Raw genomic sequence first — 18,340 nt, forward strand, 5'->3', positions numbered from 1 at the left:
GATAGAATTGCATTAGCACCTTCTTATAGATGAAGGCACATTGGCTGAGTAGTATTGTGAGGTATTTCCTGGAACATTTTTAAGATATTAAGCCTTCCATCTGTAATAAGGTTAATACAATTCTAAGTGACTTGAATGTCAGTGTTGGCAAAGTTTAACTGGTATAATATTTCTGTAAGCAGGAAGAGAAGCATTCTGATGTTCGCTTCATGGAAAGATCACGTTGAGAAGAGGACACGTGTTTTCTTAAGGTTATCATCGAGTGTAGCTGTAATAAAGCACAGAATTACAGGGTGGTTGAGGTCCAAAGAGACCTCTGAAAGTCATATGGTTCAAACCCCTGCTCAAGCGGGGCCACCTAGAAACAGCTGGATTCTGAATATCTCCAAGGATAGGGAATCCTCAACCTTTCTAGAACACCTGTGCCAATGCTCAGTCGCCCTTAAAGTAAAAAAGTGTTTCCTGCTGTCCAGAAAGAGCCTACTGAGTTTCAGTTTTCTCTTGTACTCTTACTGGGCACCAGTGGAAAGAGCCTGGCTCCATCCTCTTTGCAACTTCCCTTCAGATATCTGTATTCATTACTAAGATTTCCCCCGAGCCTTCTCTTCTCCAGGCTGATCAGTCTCAGCTCTCAGCCTGTGCTCATAGCAGAGATGCTTCAGTCCCTTAACCATCTTCGTGGACCTTTGTTGGACTCTGTCCAGTCTGTAAATGGCTCTTGTATTCAGAAGCCCAAAGCTGAACACAGCACTCCAGATGTGGCCTCACTAGTGCTGAATTTGGTAATGTTCTCTCTGTTTTTGCATGTGATATAGAATATTTGCCAGCATATTAAACTGTACTGCAGATGATCCTTAGCATGCTTTTATGAGAAATAGCACACTGAAATAAAGTCAGTAGCATTTGCTCTGCATCCTTCATTTGATACAAAGGCTTGAAACAGAGTTGCAATATATTCTAGTGGATTCAGCAAGCTAAAGGAACTGGGAACCATTAGAACTGAATATCCTGAGAGAGAAAACGTAACTAACACACTAATAATATAAACCGAAGTGTAGTGTACTAACTTAATTAGGCAGTGAAAGGCAAGATTAAAATTTGATAATAAAATATGATGAAGAACCCATTACCTGGTTACTTATATAATGGAATTTACACTGCTAAGAGGTGTCTGTTAATTCATTTTTAGCATGGGGATGTAGAAGCAGAGAGAAATAGTATCAGAAAGGGAATGCACTTTCAGAAAGGTAAAAAATGAAATGATCAAAGATGTAATTGAATTCTGAAATAAATGGAAGTTAGTTTCTTAGAGTCCTATGGGAAAACTAATAGTGTAGCTTTCATTCACTTCAATTTCTACAAGAGTACAACTAAGTCTTGTTAGGGTCTCATAATTGTTACTAATTTTTAGAAACTGTTGGGTAGGAAAATTGGAACAGGGACATATTATATTCCCTTCCTGGTTTTAAAAACAAATGCAGGAGGAGACACTTTAAAGATATATGAAATATTTCTTTATGTGAATTCTGTTTACAATGCAAATTCATTCTAAAGTTTTCATTATTTTTTTCCCTCCATCTTTCAGTGTTCTCTTACGTTATTGCTTACACAACACTGTATGAAGATGTCTGAGTCTTTATTATTTTGCATGCATAATAAGTACTGTGGGATTATCCAAATATATATCTCAGAAATCACTGTCTGGGATGTTATTCTCTGTATTGGTAACAGACCAATACATTGTCTAGGTTTAAAGTGCTAATACTGCTTTATCTTGCACAGTAGTTTGAATTCTCTGTTAAAGTCAGTATTCAACCAACTCTAGGATGACACTTCAGCTTTGCAAAAGTTGATTTTCTGAGCTAGTTATCTATCTAAGGTCTTTTAAAGTTAATAAAGTGTCAAATTCAATGACCAAATATTTATATGAGAAATAGATACTAACTTTAGGATGAAATAAGTTGCACTTTGGTTATAATGATTGCTTTCTGCTGACTGGATTGGGCTCTAACTAACTAGCTGAGACTGGATGCTGAGTTTTTAAGTGAATTAATATAATGGTGAATTTCCATGGTTGAAATTCCTTAAGAAAAAAATCATAAGATTTTATTGTATAAAACATCCCTTCTCCTTTTGTTGCTTTGGTATTCTTAACTAAAAATAAAGAGGAAGAGGAAGCGAGGTTGTCGTGTTTTTGGTTTTGGGGTTTAGTTTTATTGCTGGAGTTCAGAAAGTCTAGCAAATCTAGTATTGCTTTCTGATGAACAGTTATTGTGGGACAGTATCAGTAGGAACTGATGTTATTCAGGAGAAAAAAATATTATTTACATTAATTTGTAATGTTCTTCTGGAAAGTCAGAAATTCCAGGTGAGATCTGCTTATCGTCTTCTTGAATAATCCATTAAGATTACTGACAGTAGTTTTCCTGACAGTATCTTTTTGCACATTTGCTCCTAGTGTAAAGGCAGTTTCTACTTCTCCTTCAAATCTACCTCAAACTTCCACACTTTTTGATTTAGACCACAGTTCTATGCCCTAATATCTTCTGAGACTTAATTTGCATGGTTACCCTGAAGATATTTGATTGATGTAATCCAGATTGGGACTCCCTGTGTATCACATGGCCTCTGTGTTTCACTAATTTCACTCCAGTAAAACTGGTCATGCTGGAGTTCCACAAAAGATAAAATAGCAATTGCTCAATTTTCTCAGAAGTTATCAACACTTAGCAATAAATGTCCTAATAACTGTCCAGTATAGATAAGTACATGACATTAATACTGTGAAAATGCAGTTACTTTTTCAGAGATCAGAAAAGTCCTGCTAGTCACTCAAAGGGCCTTTTCTCAAATACAATGCTTTCCCACAATAAAGGTTCTGTGTGAACAGTGCTCTCCAAAGCCTCTGACAACCGCTTGTTGTTTTCTCTTCTCTTTCAGCTGATGGTTGCACTGACTGGTCTGTGGATTACAAGAAATATCAAGTTCTAGTGGGAGAACCTGTTCGTATAAAATGTGCACTCTTTTATGGATATATAAGAGCTAATTACTCCCTAGCCCAAAGTGCTGGACTTAGCTTGATGTGGTACAAAAGCTCTGGACCTGGAGATTTTGAGGAACCTATAGCTTTTGATGGAACCAGAATGAGCAAAGAAGAAGACTCCATTTGGTTCCGACCAACAGTGGTACAAGACAGCGGGCTCTATGCATGTGTTATAAGGTACTGTATTTTAATATATTGCATTTTAATTAACCAAATATGAAACAAGGCTCTTAATAGTGAGACTTTTGTGTCAAAGAAAACTTTTTTTCTGATTGTGTTTCTCCTCCTGGCATTCCCTTCCCTGAAATGATTGATGCTTAAGTAGAAATTACTATTGAATATCTTGAACATTTTAACTTTTTTTAATAGATTTAGTTATTTATAACGCAATCTAAACTTTATAAGGTGGGTAGGACTGGATGAATAAGTCATGTGTTCTGATTCTGGTTTCACGCTTGCAATCACAATCCTAGAGTAAAAAGTTCCTTTTTTACATTTAGATTTCATTTTATATGGATTTCATTAAATGGGTTAATTTAATTATTTTTTTCCTGTTAAAAAAAAATGCTATTTGATGTAAAGTAGTTGCATCAGGGAAAACAGAAGGTGAAATTTTAGCATTTTTGCAGATATATATCCTCTAGAATCACATCTGGCTTAATCTGATAATAGAGGCTGGGTGACAGATGTCTTCCAAAAGTATTTAACCTTCTAATTCATTAAGCTTTATCACCATAAATTGGACTAGATTCTGCTTCCTGATTTCTGCAACAGGTGTTCAGCCTCTTTCTGCATCTCTGATATGGTTAACACTGAGATATTGTTTCCAGCTCTTCACAGTGCTCCTCTCTATCTGCATATCTATAAAAGAGGTCTTGCTACTAATATACAATAGAAAGAGTGAAAAAGTTTCTTTACAAAGTTTAAAGAAACTGAGGGGCTAGAAAAGGAAGCTGCATGATGCAGCTATTCTCATGATGCAAGGAAAATAAGGAAACTGTTTTACTGTCACCTGGAGATCTTTAGTGTCTGCCACATTTTTTTTTATTATTTTTTATTTTGGGGAGGGAGAGGGGGAGCACAGATTGCTGTCTGGTCTGTGGGTGATGAAGGAGATTTTTACTAATGAATGTGTTTATAAAAGCATTTATTCTATGAGCTCTTTACATAACCTGTGAGACATTTCATATCAATCATTTGCCCAATAACATTTTCAACATGATTTTTCTGATGATGACAGTTCTCTTTAAAAGAAAACCACAAAATGTTACAAATTAGACTACTTAAGGAAAATGTTTAGTTATGTTTAGATTAATATATTTCAGATGAGTCTGTAACAGTAGCCATGAAAATGGAAATAGTTTTGTCAATTATTCCATAATACTATTTAAAATACCATAATTATCTTCCTAAAGAAAACCTTAATTATCTGATGTTGCACCTTCCAGCAAGTATAGATAAATGCTGAATTTAGATAATCAGACACACTTTAAAATGTGTTTATTATCTCAACCTGTATTTATGCCTTTCCTACATGAATTTCTTTTCAATTCAGAGGTAGGTAAGGGCATGTTCTCTACTGTTTTAAACTACATACTGCTTTTTTAGCACATCTTTATTTCGAGTTGTCAGTGCTTATACATGTAGATCTACGATAGATTTTAAAAAATAAAGTAGCAATTAATTGCTCTCCTGAAAACTATTATGACAAGTTACAAAGCCTTTCACCTTCAGGACACCCACTAGTATTGTCTAAAGAACCATCTAAGCTTGTTGTATCTGTGTTTCTATTTTATACTTCTTATGAGCAAGATTATTATTGGTAGAAGACAAAACCTCATTTCAGTATCAGACGAATGTACTTTTTAATGCATGTTTTCTGCATACAGTCAAAGGTTACTTTCAAGTAGTTTCAAATGCCCACCTAGAATCTAATTTAAAACTTAATAATTCAGGTTCCTGAGATAAACATGTACTTGATATTTTAACCTCGTAAAAATAAAATTAAATACTCAGCAGTATAATGGTTCTCTTTTTCCTTCATCCTTCCTTCAGATTCTTATGCTATAAAGCGATTATCTGATTCAAAAAAAAAAAAAGAGGCTGAAGTGATGCCATCTGACAAAATTATGTACTCTATCTGTACTTCCAAAGTTATTGCTACAGAAATACCTAACTAAACCTCTGACATCAAATAGCTGCCTACTATTGCTTTTTGGTCTTGTCACTGAAATCAGAATACTCAGCCTTATGTTGGTTACTGGTAGAACGTATAAAAGAATCTTGAGAAAGATTAGTGAGCGAGAACTATAATTTCTTTCAAGGAGCAAAGTGAAGATTGCAGAGATGATATTTAGGAGTCTTTTTTTACAGATTTGGGGTTTCTGTTTATTTTAATGATGAGGTGATGCCTTCAGAATAAATGTTACAAGCTATTTCAGTTTTAAAAACCCAGTGGAGAAGCTCAGTTAAGACACTTAAAATTACCTTTTAGCAAACATGTTCAGTGTTATGATTGCAGTAACTTGAGTAGGACAGCAAGAAGAAATGCACCTGAGAGGTGATGAGGGCAGGCAGTAAAGGGCAAATGGTCAAAAGCAGAACTGCACTTTGAGTAAAAGACACTGTTTAATTTTTATTTTAAACTTAATTGAAGGGGTGAAACAGTCCAACGTGTATTATTTAATTTGCTCAGAACCTCCTTTCTTCACCATTCTGTTGCAATTTCTTTGTGCTGCAATTTTAAGGAAGCCAAAGATATAAAATATTAAGTCTTTCAGTGGATGTCACATCACATGGTTGCTTGCTGTTTATCATGTATGGGCAATAAATATAATTAGATAGGCTGCACAAAGAGTTAATGCACATATATAACTCCAGCTCCCAGAAATCATGTGTGTCTATCTATCTATCTGGTATAACAGCAAGTAATAAGCAATTTCTGTCAAATGTTCTGCCTTTAACATTGCAAAAACAGGTGAAATATTGTTCCCATTGAACCAACATTTTCTTCATTTATTCATCGTTTCCTTCCCTGCCTGAAAAACATCAATTACAGTGTCTCTAGTAGTTGCCCAACATATTATCAGCTTAGGTCAGTGGAGTCCTGGAGGAAGGCAGGACTGGGATTTATGGTAAAGTGCTACAATGGGTTATATTGCAAAAGATGAAATGGGGTTTTTGCATTGGTATGTCTGAGTGTTTAGAAATCATCTTTATCACCACATACAGTATATGTAGCAATTCAGACATCTTTCTAAACCTGAATATGCTCTTGCTAACTAATGACTGTTGTTTTTAAACTTATTTGTAAAAGCGAGATTTTGCATCAGGAGGTAGAGATAATTCGTATTCCCTTGAAGAAACCTGTTTGGACTTAAGTATGTAACAAGTTCACTTATCCTCCATTTGTCTGTAATAATGATGATGGTTGTAGACTATTTACATTTCTGTAGTTTAGTCTTTGTGAAGACTTATGTGTTATAGAATCAATGATAGAATCCTTAAGGTTGGAAATGACCTCCAAAACTGTCAAGTCCAGCCTTTGACTAAACACCACCATGTCAACTAAACCATGGCACTAAGTACCACATACAGTCGTTTCTTGAACATTTCCAGGGATGGTGACTTGACCACCACTCTGGGCAGCCTAATCCAATGCTTAACCACCCTTTCAGTGAAGAAATTCTTCCTCATATCCAACCTAAACCTCCCCTGGCATAGCTCAAGGTTATATCCTCTCGTCCTGTCAGTACTTGCCTGGGAGAAGAAGCTGACCCTTACCTTGCTACAATCTCCTTTTGGATAGTTGTAAACAGTGCTAAGGTCTCCCCTGAGCCTTCCCTGTCTTCTTTAGACTAGTCCCAGCTCCCTCAGCCTCTCCTGATATGACTTACTCCCTAGACCCTTCACAGAATCAGAGAATATACTGAGTTGGAAGGAACCCACAAGGATCACTGAGTCCAACTTCTGGCCCTGCACAGGACCATCCCCAAGAGTCACACCATATGCCCAAGAGCATTGTCCAAATGCTTCTTGAACTCTGTCAGACTTGATGCTGTGCCCACTTCCCTGGGGAGCCTGTTGCAGTGCCCAAACACCCTCTGAGTGGAGAACCTTTTTCTAATATCTAACCTAGTAACACACAGTACAACGTTCTAGACAAAGAAGTAAAGACTGAAATAGTGTGAAGCACACAGAATTTTCTGATTTTACAAGGGAAGGAAGGAAGGAAGATTATTGTCCACTTTCATTTAGCCTCATTACTCTTGCTAAGGCCTTGCAAATATGAAGGTAGAGGCTTCAAATATATCAGTGTTTCTAATTAATGTTTTAAGGTGAGCTTTAATCTTTACTGGATGGATGTATGTGAGATATTTCAAATTCACAGCAGTTCTATTTTATGATTTTATATTTACAAATAGATATGCACATGCATCCACTCATATAGACATTATGTTGCTGAATCGCATAACTTCCCTGCCATACAGTTCAATTAGTATAGATATATTTTATTTAAAACAGGAATAAAATAGAATGCCATAGAGATATTTTAAATAAGAGAACATTAATATTCTTCAAAAAATTGTCGCTTAAAACTGCTTCCAAACTATCTTTGAAAAGCACCACAGTGTAGGACAATATAAAATATCGGGGGGGTTTTTTCTTTCCTAGCCATGATTGGAAATGTGAGATTGCTGAATTTATGAAAAAATCATTCTTTATCTTCATCATACGAAAATTCATTTTAGGTTACATAGCATAAATTTCTTTTGTTAGATAGGATATGTTCCTGTAGTGCTCATCTTCAAATATAAAAATATTGATTTCTTTTAGTTGTACAGCTCTAATTCTGTCAAATCATATCAATCATGTCAATTCATTTTAAGAAGAATATCTATTTTTACATATTTCATGTATGCACAATTGTTTAATTCAATATCAGAAATCCTGAATTCAGAATCTATAAGGAAATCTTTGCTTTACTGAAGGAAAAGGTAGGTAAAATAAGAAATAGAATCAATTTTTCATAAACCTTGTACAAGCACCATTTCTTCATCATCTTGAATAATGTAAAACATGTTTACAAATGGGAATTGCTATTGCAGGGTAACAGCCATTTTTGAAATCCCCTTACTCTATGAAGGGCTTTTATCCTGGCCATACATACTTACAAATATTTTTATTAATTTCCACAGGTTTTGCCAAATATTATTTAAAAAAAAGAGTAAGTGTTCCTATAACAACTAGTTATTAAATCTGAATTAAAATCAAAAAAGGAAAAAAAAGAAAGAAAATATATGAAAATGAAATCTTACAGCAGTTTATCTCAAAAATTCAATAACACGGTTTTCCCTAGATCTTCATGAGATCTTTGGTTACATTTATTTCTATTAGTGACAAAGGAATCTCACAACAGATAAGAGAAATAAGCTTTTTTAAAGGAATACCAAATATGTTAACAATACTCAGAAATAATTCTCAGAAGAGCCTGATATTCTATTAGTTCCTTTAAATCAGTAGCATCACATTGGTAATTATGAGAAAAAGAGCACTAGAAGAGGTTTAAAATTTCTCCAAAATAGTTCAGAATGCAGATTTGCAAGTTTTCATTATTTGCATTTATTGGAGTGCAAAAAGCCCAGGAGTCCAAGTTTAGAGCACTGGCCCAAACATTAGTTTTGTGAGTATTTAGCATATAGCCATTCATAGCACTACGGCAAGAGAGCTAAGGGGATGGAAAAGAAAACCAGGAAAAAATAAGGATAGAACTGTCTGCACCATTTGAATTATTTAAATGTTTGAACCACCATTACATGTCTTTGTAGAGAAGTTGTGTCATGGAGCGGGTCATCTTGAGTGCCATCACATGGCATGTGCAGAACAACTGGGGGATCAGACCCAGCCATCATGAGTTTATAAAAGGCAGGTCCTGCTGGACCAATCTGATCTCTTTTCATTCATGAGGGAACAGTGTTGTCTACCTGGACTTTAATAAAGAGCTTGACATCATCTCCCAGGGCATTCTTCTGGAAAAACTGGCTGCTGATGGCTGAATATGAGGCAGCAGTGGCAATGGCATCCTGGCCTGTATCAAAAACAGTGTGTTCAGCAGGACCAGGGCAGTGATTCTCCCTCTTTACTCGGCACTGGTGAGGCCACACCTCAAATCCTATGTTCAGTTTTGAACAAGAAGGACACTGAGGGGCTGGAGCATGTCTAGAGAAAAGGAGGCTCAGGGGAGATCTTATCACTGTCTACAATTATCTGAAATGAGGTTGTAGCAACACGAGGGTTGGTCTCTTCTCCCAGGTGACAAGTGACAGGACAGAGAACATGGCTGCACGGTGGTGATTGTGGAAGTGCTACATTAACAGTTGAACTCAATCTTAGGGGTCTTTTCCAACCTTGATGATTCTATGATTCTAAGTGAACAACTCTGACAGCCTCTTGAAGTGGTGTGCAAGTTCAGAAGTTTTATCACACACATGAGATGGGCTTTCCTTGGTCCCCACCTTTATGTTGGTTTGGTTTATAGAGAGGTGGGGAGGCAGTTTAATGCACCTTCATTATTTTTGCACTACATTTGCAAGCTTGTCTGAGCCTTTTCCAAGGTCTTTTTCTTCTGTGAAAATGGTAACCATCACAAGTGATCTGTCTCTTATGGAGATTAAGGTTTGATCTATCCCCTTTTCAAATGCAAGCTTGGTAGGCTAGTCAGACATCCATGAAATTTTTCACTGCAACTTAAGGATGCCTTGGTGAGTAGAAAAAGCCTTCAGGCTAACATTAGGAATTTATACAGCTTGGGTAACTGGAGCTTACATTAAGTGTCCTGTACAGATGGCAAAAGCACTTGCTCCCAGAAATAAATGAGATCTGGGATTTTCTTGGGGTTGATGCTTTTTGAAAGTCAGGTGACTGAAATCTACTCATTCTCCATTCTCTTGCCCTTCTGACACTTCAGGTGGCCAGCTGTCTGACCTTAACATCTTCATCTAGAACTAATAAAGTTAGTCCAGATAGTTCTTTTATGTAAGACTTCATTAAAGGATATATTAATTTATACTGAGGGGAAAATAAGAAATGGCCATACTTACATAGAATAGGGGAAGACTCTTAATACTGGAAAAGAAGAAGAAATTGATGTATTTGACTGAGCAGAAGGCATTGTTAATATTGAATATTACAGGAATGGCATAGAAAATGCTTGAAGAGAGAATTACTTAAAACTCTTCTATGTGATACCAAATTTCTTTAACTACTAATTCTTTTGTTGTTGAGATATTTACTGAAATGCAGCAATGTAACAAATAACATAGTCTGACTATTGCTTCCACTATTTTATTAGAGGTTTGTTTTTCACTAAGAACACTTTCAGCAAACTAGTTTTTCTTGCCCTTTGATTGTCAAGGTTCTTCTTGCCACAAGTAAATTAATAATTCTGAGCAAAAAAGTAACACTTTAGATCTCATTTCAGTAAAATAGTAAAATATGACTGTGCTGCTTGTTTTTGTAGCTGTAATTTAAGAGGCGAAAGTCCTAGCAGGTAGTCAGGTGGCTTTGATATGCATTGTTTATAGTAAAAATTATAGTTTCTATGTTGTTAGAGTAGCCAGTATTTTGCTTGCTTTACACTCTGCTTCTAACTTCATCCATCTTAGAAAAAGACAAAGAAATATGCAACAGTATGGAAGAAGCGGCTTTCAAGATGCCTGTTTAGCAAATGAAGGAGGAGAAAATAAAGAAAAAATTAATTCCATATAATAGATATTTAAGTCATTTTCAAAACAATGGCTTTTAATTTTTTCAAATTTTTATAGATTTTTTTAATCCTCTAACAGAATTCAAAACAGCCAATTTGTATTGCTAGTAATATTATGGGCCACCTACCTGATCATTTAAGTTTGCTCCTAACATTTTATTTCAAACTGTATTTTGAATCTGTCCTGCAAATGCTTACCTCTGTGTATATAAGCTGTTTGTAGACATCAAATTCAGTTTAAGCATCTAGATGCTAAATGGCTGCATGTCAGTTGTTTTCTTTTTATAATTCCCATTGTTCTCAGGCCAGGGACCAATTTAGCTAACCTTAAAATATAGCTAAAACTTGATTCTATTACACAGGGATAGTGACTTTTGTTGTTTTAGAGGCTCTAGGAGTATTTCCAAAACATTTGCAAGGGAATGACATATATGGTACCAGGTCTGGAGGAAGCTGAATGTAGGATATATTTGGGTAAGCCACATGCCACTATTCACCCACTCTTAGGTAGACAAAATGAGCTTTTTGTGGCTTTTTAGCTAAACCATTTGCTAGGCTCCATCAGGCAGACTGATAGATGTGGTAGGAGTTTAGACATAGCACACAGGTATGTGAATGTAAGTGGATCACAGAACTGAAATATCATCTTAAACTGAATTCCAGACTAAGCCACCTCATTTGTGTGTTCACATCATATACATTGAAATGCAGTGGATGATGTGAAAGTTAAGAGACGTATCTCTGTAGTTATGATATGAGACTGGCATCTTAAAATATTAAACTTATTTGAAGAGTCCATAATGTAAGAAAGTAATGGGATTGAATAATTTATAATATAAATTCTTCTGAAATGCAAATCTAATACAGTGGTTGAGGCTCACAGAATTCATCAGTTCATCAGTTCATTAAAACCATCAGTTCAACAAATAAGAGTCTTAGTAATCAGTTTAACATTTCCAAGATTTCTGACCAAATAAATATTACAAATCTTCCTCTAGAAAAGGGAGAGAAAAGCAACAGTTGTGAATCTTTAGTCAGACTCACAGAAGCATCAAATATTAGATTATCTGTGGTGAAGTTTTTCATGACTGGTTCAGAAGGATTAAATCTGAAAAGAGTGTGTGTGCCATAACCTAGAAAGGTTACTAACAGAGTAGAGAGACTGAATAAACCTGCCTATTGAATACTTTCTGGTGCTGCTACAGTAAGAATAAGTAAAGATGGGAAGAAGGTGATGTGTTTTCAGGAGGTTGTTGGAACAATTTGGTCAGCCCTTGCTTCCCATAGGATAAAGAAGTAAAGAAGAAATTGGAATATAAATGTATTAATCTACAGAATTTAGAAGGCAAGCTATCAATATTCTCTTGTTGGAGAACCTTATACTGACTTAATTTTGTTGCTTAACAAGCAGCAAATTGGTTTTTTGTTCAGTCTCTAAGGTCTTAAAGAAATAAAGTAATCTCTCTGTTTCTCAAATAATATCTAATCAATTTTTGAGTGTATTATATTGATGAAGCCTGCAACGTTCATCTATTTTCACTGTGCAAGTGTTTAATGATAAAATCTAATTGTTTTAAACAGTGATGGCTATTAGGAGGCATTATCCCTCTTTTAAGGGTGTCTTCCAATAGTTTCTTATTCAAAATGTAAATTAAATACTGCACATCTCACTGAGATCACATGGTTAATTAGTTAATAATTAACTCTTGCTGAAGAAAAATGAAGATCTAGACTTTCAAGATAGTCTTGAAAAATAGTTAATGGATGTTACTACATTGGTATATTTCCTGTGACTGAGAAAGAGGGGGATTTGAACTAAATATTTTTTTTAAATATTTTGGTCAACAATAGCTTGGCTTAGTAACATCCATTCTTAAAACTTCATGTCCATTAAAGGTGGTGTATAGGTAAGATGCTGGAACCAAACACTTTGTGATTTCATGATGAGATACTGATAGGTGGTGACCACTGAGGGAACTAGAGGAAAAAGAAGAAAGATACTCATTTACACAGCATGGATGTTAATGAAATATTGCCTTGGAAATGCAAAGCATGAACAGAAGAGAGTTACTTGATGACTCTGGCAATGTCAAATAGTGGGTTTTTCAAAGGACTACTGATGCACACGAATCAATACTCCAGTGTGAAGAAGGTAGAAGTCATGTGATGTCTCAAAGTGACTCCAGGTTTGATGTGCTAAAAGTAATAAAGTGACATCTTGTAACACTTGAACCATTTGGATTCAAAGAATATTTAACTTCCTCATTCTAAGATCCATGTTTGCAATGATCCTATTTCATAATGAATTGTTTCTTCGGTTCCAATGGTGACTGTAGAATGACTACAGATAACTCCTTTGTTGGAAATATATGCAGAATTGATGGTAGTCTGAAAATTATGAATTTACTTTATTTTTAATGTCTTCCAGACATGAAGCTTACAAGTAGAGTTAATAAATAGAACTTATTTGTAACACTGAAAATAATATTCTACAGATATTCCCACTATGAAAATAATGAAATTTGCATATTTGATGCTTGCTTAGCGCTACAATCTGTCAAAATAACCTGGTGCTGCTAATTTCAAAGGTGAAGAGAGTGACAAAACAGATCTTGTGGTGTGTTATTGCAAAAGCTGAGAAGATTATCAAAGGTCAAGACTTTCTCTGTAATGTTAATTCAGCCATTTAATGTAGTAAGCATTATGATATAGCATTTGAGTGCTAAATTTGGACTTCATTTAGAAAATTAATCAAGATTAGACAGTGAGGAGGGCTCCTGTTTACCCTTAATGCAAGAGTTAGTTTCTGAGTATAAATACACAGAGTAATGCACACACACACACATCCTTAGTTGTGCATCAGCATACACACACGTGTGTGTATATATACATATAAAAATATATATATATGTGCATAGTGAACCAAGAAAGGGAATTAAAGGCAAGAATGGATGGTCTTAATGCAGTTGATGAGGACACGCTTGTAAAGTGGGTTTAATTTTTGGTTGTCACAGACTTCTTATGCAAATATGGCCAAGTCATTGAAATGAGTTTGATCTTTCTGTTTTTGGGGTTGCACTGTGGATTCTGGCCTGTCTTTTTTAGGCTGTAATGAAACAAACCCTTTTAAAGCCATATTTTAAGTTTTTCTTTTATGTAACAAAAATTATAATAATTATGCAAATTAAATTTGTCAGTCTGCAGGAAATCTTTACAATATGACCTTTTCATGATTTTGACATTTCTTTTTTCCAGCTTGCATGCTATGTCTTGATATAAACCAGACCGATTTTCATGCATATACCTGTTATCTGAGAGTGAAAATAATTCCAAAGTTTTATATTTAATGCAGTTACATGATTAAATTTATTTAGAGGGTTGTATGTAAAAATAAGTACATTTTTTAAAAAGCAGGCTAAAAAAAAAAGAAATTTAAAATTATTGGGTTTTGCCTGATAGGTTAACTTGCTTTATGATAATCTTGAAGAATGCGAAATACTTTTTCTGTATACTCTTTTCAGTTCTTTGCAATATGTAGTGAAAAAAACAAATAACAAACAATAACGTTTTGGGGCTTTTTTAACAAGTCTTTCAAGCACAATATGAACTGGATAAATTTAACAGCAAGAAATAAACAACTACACAATCAGCTTCATTTCTATGATGTTCTTGGGGGTTTCAAGATCAATTTTGCTGCTCCTAAAGGCTGTATGTAGAGATTAAGGCTCATTACCTTCAGCTGTGGATGATTTAATTGACAGAGAGATTGCTTAAAGGAGCACAAATACTAATGCCACTTCAGTGACATTTTCATGACATGTTTTTGTTGTGTTGTTTTCGTTAAGGTTTTTTTTTAGGGGGGGGGTGGTTGCCTTTTTCCCCCTGAAAACATCTTTCTACCTGTTCTAGACATTACAATTAACCCTATTCAATATAAACAACTCGGTACAGTGTTTGGTCCCAGGTGTAGTTCTGCCTCAATATTCATTCTAACTCTACTGATTTTGTGAAGTTTTATGAACACTGAAGGGAATTCTTCTTTCCAATGTGTGACACCTAGCCTCAGGGCAAGGCCAGGCAGGCTGAGGATAATTTTATGGTACTAATCAGGCTTCACATTATGCATTCAATTCCCCAATAAGATATCCATAAAGTTGGGATGGGTAGGAAGTCCAACATAAAATTCATCAGCACGGTATCTCTTGGCCTCTCTCTGCGAGATGCAAAAGATGTCCAAAACAACCAATGGGACAATATTTCAATAGCAGTTTGTGGAGAACTGCAGGAAGAAGTCTGTTTGCAGTCATAAGATATTAGAAAAGATACAAGTGATTTTGCTTCTATAGTGGGATGATCCGGGAAGTGACATTGTGTCATTGGTATCACCAGTTGGAAAGAAGAGGAGCGTGAAGATTTCTTTGGCACTTCAAGAGAAATCTTTTCAATTCTTAAGGGCAAAATCTAAGAAACTGCAGGTTTTCACCTGTGCATAGCAGCTGCGATTGACCTCATTTCCAGTTCTCACTTTATCTTACTCTTCATCTTTGTATTTAGTGTTGTGCTCCCCCATTCACAAAGTGGGCTTCAGTTACTGTTGCTTTTCTTGATCAAGTAAGAACTCTTTCTCTTCTTTGCAATTTCTACAAAAGCTACTTCTGCTTTTTTTGCTGCCTTAATAACTGGAACACTTCTTCATATATAGATTTTAATATGCATGTATAATAATTTTAACAAGGTATGCACAACTCATTAAAATTAAAATCATGTATCTCTACTGCCATGCAATGTGTATATTTTAAGTACCTGAACAAAAAAATATGAAATAAAATGGCTTGGTTGGAAGGAACCTTAAAGATTATCTAGTTCCAATCCCCTGCCATGGGCAGACACACCTTTCACTAAACCAGGTTGCTCAAAGCCCCATCTAATCTGGCCTTGAACTCTTCCAGTACCTGAACAGAGTAGATTTTCAGCCTCAGAAAACCCTGGATCTTTCTACTGGAATAAAGGCAAGGCATATGTTGGATGCAGTGTCCTACAGCATGTTTCTGCAAACACTAACAACAAAGTGTAAAAATCAGAAGATGAGGCTTCTAAACCAACATCTTTTCCTAATTTGCTACAAGAGCACTGGATAGAAAATATTCCAGGACTGACAGGCACTAGATTTGACACTACTCTCAGCTGAGCTGGAAAAGCATAGCTTGAAAATTTGCATTTAAACTAGTGTTGCAGCAAAAAAGGCTTTAATTGCAGCCACGGTTCTGGCTTCAAGGCTCCTGAATCCCATTTACTGTAGGAACAATTCTTTCCCCAATAAGCAAGGGGTTATGCTACTACCAAAGTGCAGAAAGTACAAGTACTTTCAGTAGAAAACCATTGCCTCCCAAAGTGTCTGAGTTTTGACTGAGATCCTGACTTCTTAGTCACTGGAAGTTGGCTGATAACTCCAATGGGACCTGGATTTGCAGTTATCAATTTGTATTAAAAGCTTCAGAGCTGTTAAAAAATACAAACACGTTCTTTCCTTCTAACACACTCATGTGTTTTCATTTGAAGTAAAATTTAAATGTTGCTGGAAATGTCCTTCATAACCACTTAGAGTCTTAACTTAAATGTAGGAGTACTCAGTTGAAAAAGAAGAACTCAGGAATTGAATCTACATAAGTAACCCATGGAGTAAGCCAAGACTTTTCAGCTGCTCATGCAGTCATTCCAAGTACATGTTATTTAATGGTCACTTTCATTCAGTCAGAATTATTTGAGAGGAGTTAATCTAAAAATCGAAAATTTCAGTTAACTCTGCGGTGAAAACAACTAGCTTTTTATGTATTGTTTGGGCTAAGTTTTCAAGATGGGTGAGAAAAAGAAAAAAATATTTTCCCTGGGAGACTGCAGCCAAATATTCTAGTCTGAAAGGTGAAAGGTTAATGAAAAACTGGGATAGTGCAGTGATAAAGTTATATACGAGCTTATAAGGAAATTAAATTCTTTGTATTCAGTTCAGGATATGCAGTACATAAAACCAGGACCTGCATACTGAGTGGTAAGATATAAAGAAAGATGAGATCAGGAACATGTACTGGGATTTGCACATTCAGACTACCAAATCAGAAAAAGAAGTGGCTGAGTGGAGGAAAGACTGGGGAAAAGGAAATGTGCTCTTGCCATTTAAAGATAACATTGTAATATAGGCGCACAGGGTGGCAGGATTAAGGAATCTTTAATTACTGCATTCCTTTACATCTAATTTTTTTACTTCATATTTTTTTGTTCAGGTATTTAAAATGTACAGATTGCATGGCAGTAGAGATACATGATTTTAATTTTAATGGGATGTGCATACCTTGTTAAAATTATTATGTTATCTCTCACTCTTCTGTACTATGAATTTTACCCCAGGCTCTGTAGCACTATAGGTAGAAAAGTTATTAAGAATTTGTATGGGTTTACTGCTATACAAAATTATACTAAATCCTTGTCCTTCTTAAAAACTTCTCTAAGATGGCAATGAGATTTAATAGCAACAGATACAGCTTTCGCATTTCTAGGTTGTACCGTTCTCTCAGGCCACCAAGTAAGGAATAGGAAGGGCAAGTGTCCCCAGGCAGGCTCAGCCCATGCCAGAGGTGACTCCGAGTGTCTGTCTGATCTTCCCACTGCAGAGAACTTGCTGCTACATGCCAAAATACCCTCTTCCCCAAATATTTCCTTCACAGTAGCATTGCTTTCCAGTTGGTAGGGTTACAGTCCCTTTTTCTGCAACAGCAATGTTGCATTGATCTCTTCATCACTTGAAGTGAGCAGAAGACTGGCCTCAGACAAATGTGAGATCTCCTGGGCTGTTTTGATACGCTGACGGTAAATACTCCATTTGTGGTTATTGAAATTGCTAATTTTTTCATTTGGCTTTCAAATGCTGAAGCCAAAACAGCGTGCATACTCCTTTATGGGCCTCAGGGACACCCTCTCAAGCTCAAGTCTGTTCATTATTCAAGGGATGTTATATTAGAATAGTTGTCAAGCCTGAAAAATTGACCATTGTTTTTGAAAAACTGTTCAGTTCTCCACCATGAGAAGTTTTCCTTATCAGAGCAGATTTGTGTTTGTTTTATTTCTGGGAACTTTATTTAGGGAAGCATTCTAAAATCATACAGGTCTCAGCATTGGATTTGTTGGTCACAGGGAGTCTTAACAGGGAATGAATGACAATGAAGAAAGACTCTGTTAACCTCTCCTATTGCTCACCTAAGAGAAAATATCTAGCTGTCAATTAGAGTAATAAACCGTCAGTGTATGCAATAATGTACATTCTGTTTAGAGTGGTACTTTTAAGTGGTACTTTCCCATTCTTTGTGACAAAAATACACCCACACGTTCAAATCTTGTGGTTGTTCAGTGCATGAGGAAAATTGGCAAAGGCCAAATGAGACGAAATCAGCTAAAACAGAAGAGTTTGCATGAATGTGCTTATGGCGAAAATAATACAGTCAACAAGAGCAATCAGTAAATGCCATTCCTGTGGATGTGAT

General features: G+C 35.7%; 1 protein-coding gene across 3 annotated transcripts in view; it reads left to right on the top strand.

The window, feature by feature from the left end:
• Nucleotides 1–18,340, top strand: part of LOC108503304 (interleukin-1 receptor accessory protein-like 1) — a 666,680-nt gene that overhangs the window by 369,219 nt on the left and 279,121 nt on the right. For all 3 annotated transcript variants that reach the window (XM_017827163.1, XM_017827164.1, XM_017827165.1), the window contains one exon: nt 2,941–3,220. In XM_017827163.1, the coding sequence (XP_017682652.1) occupies nt 2,941–3,220 (280 nt within the window). The remainder of the gene's footprint in view (nt 1–2,940; nt 3,221–18,340) is intronic.

Source organism: Lepidothrix coronata, unplaced genomic scaffold (assembly GCF_001604755.1).
Source record: "Lepidothrix coronata isolate B3197 unplaced genomic scaffold, Lepidothrix_coronata-1.0 Scaffold135, whole genome shotgun sequence".
NCBI lineage: Eukaryota > Metazoa > Chordata > Aves > Passeriformes > Pipridae > Lepidothrix > Lepidothrix coronata.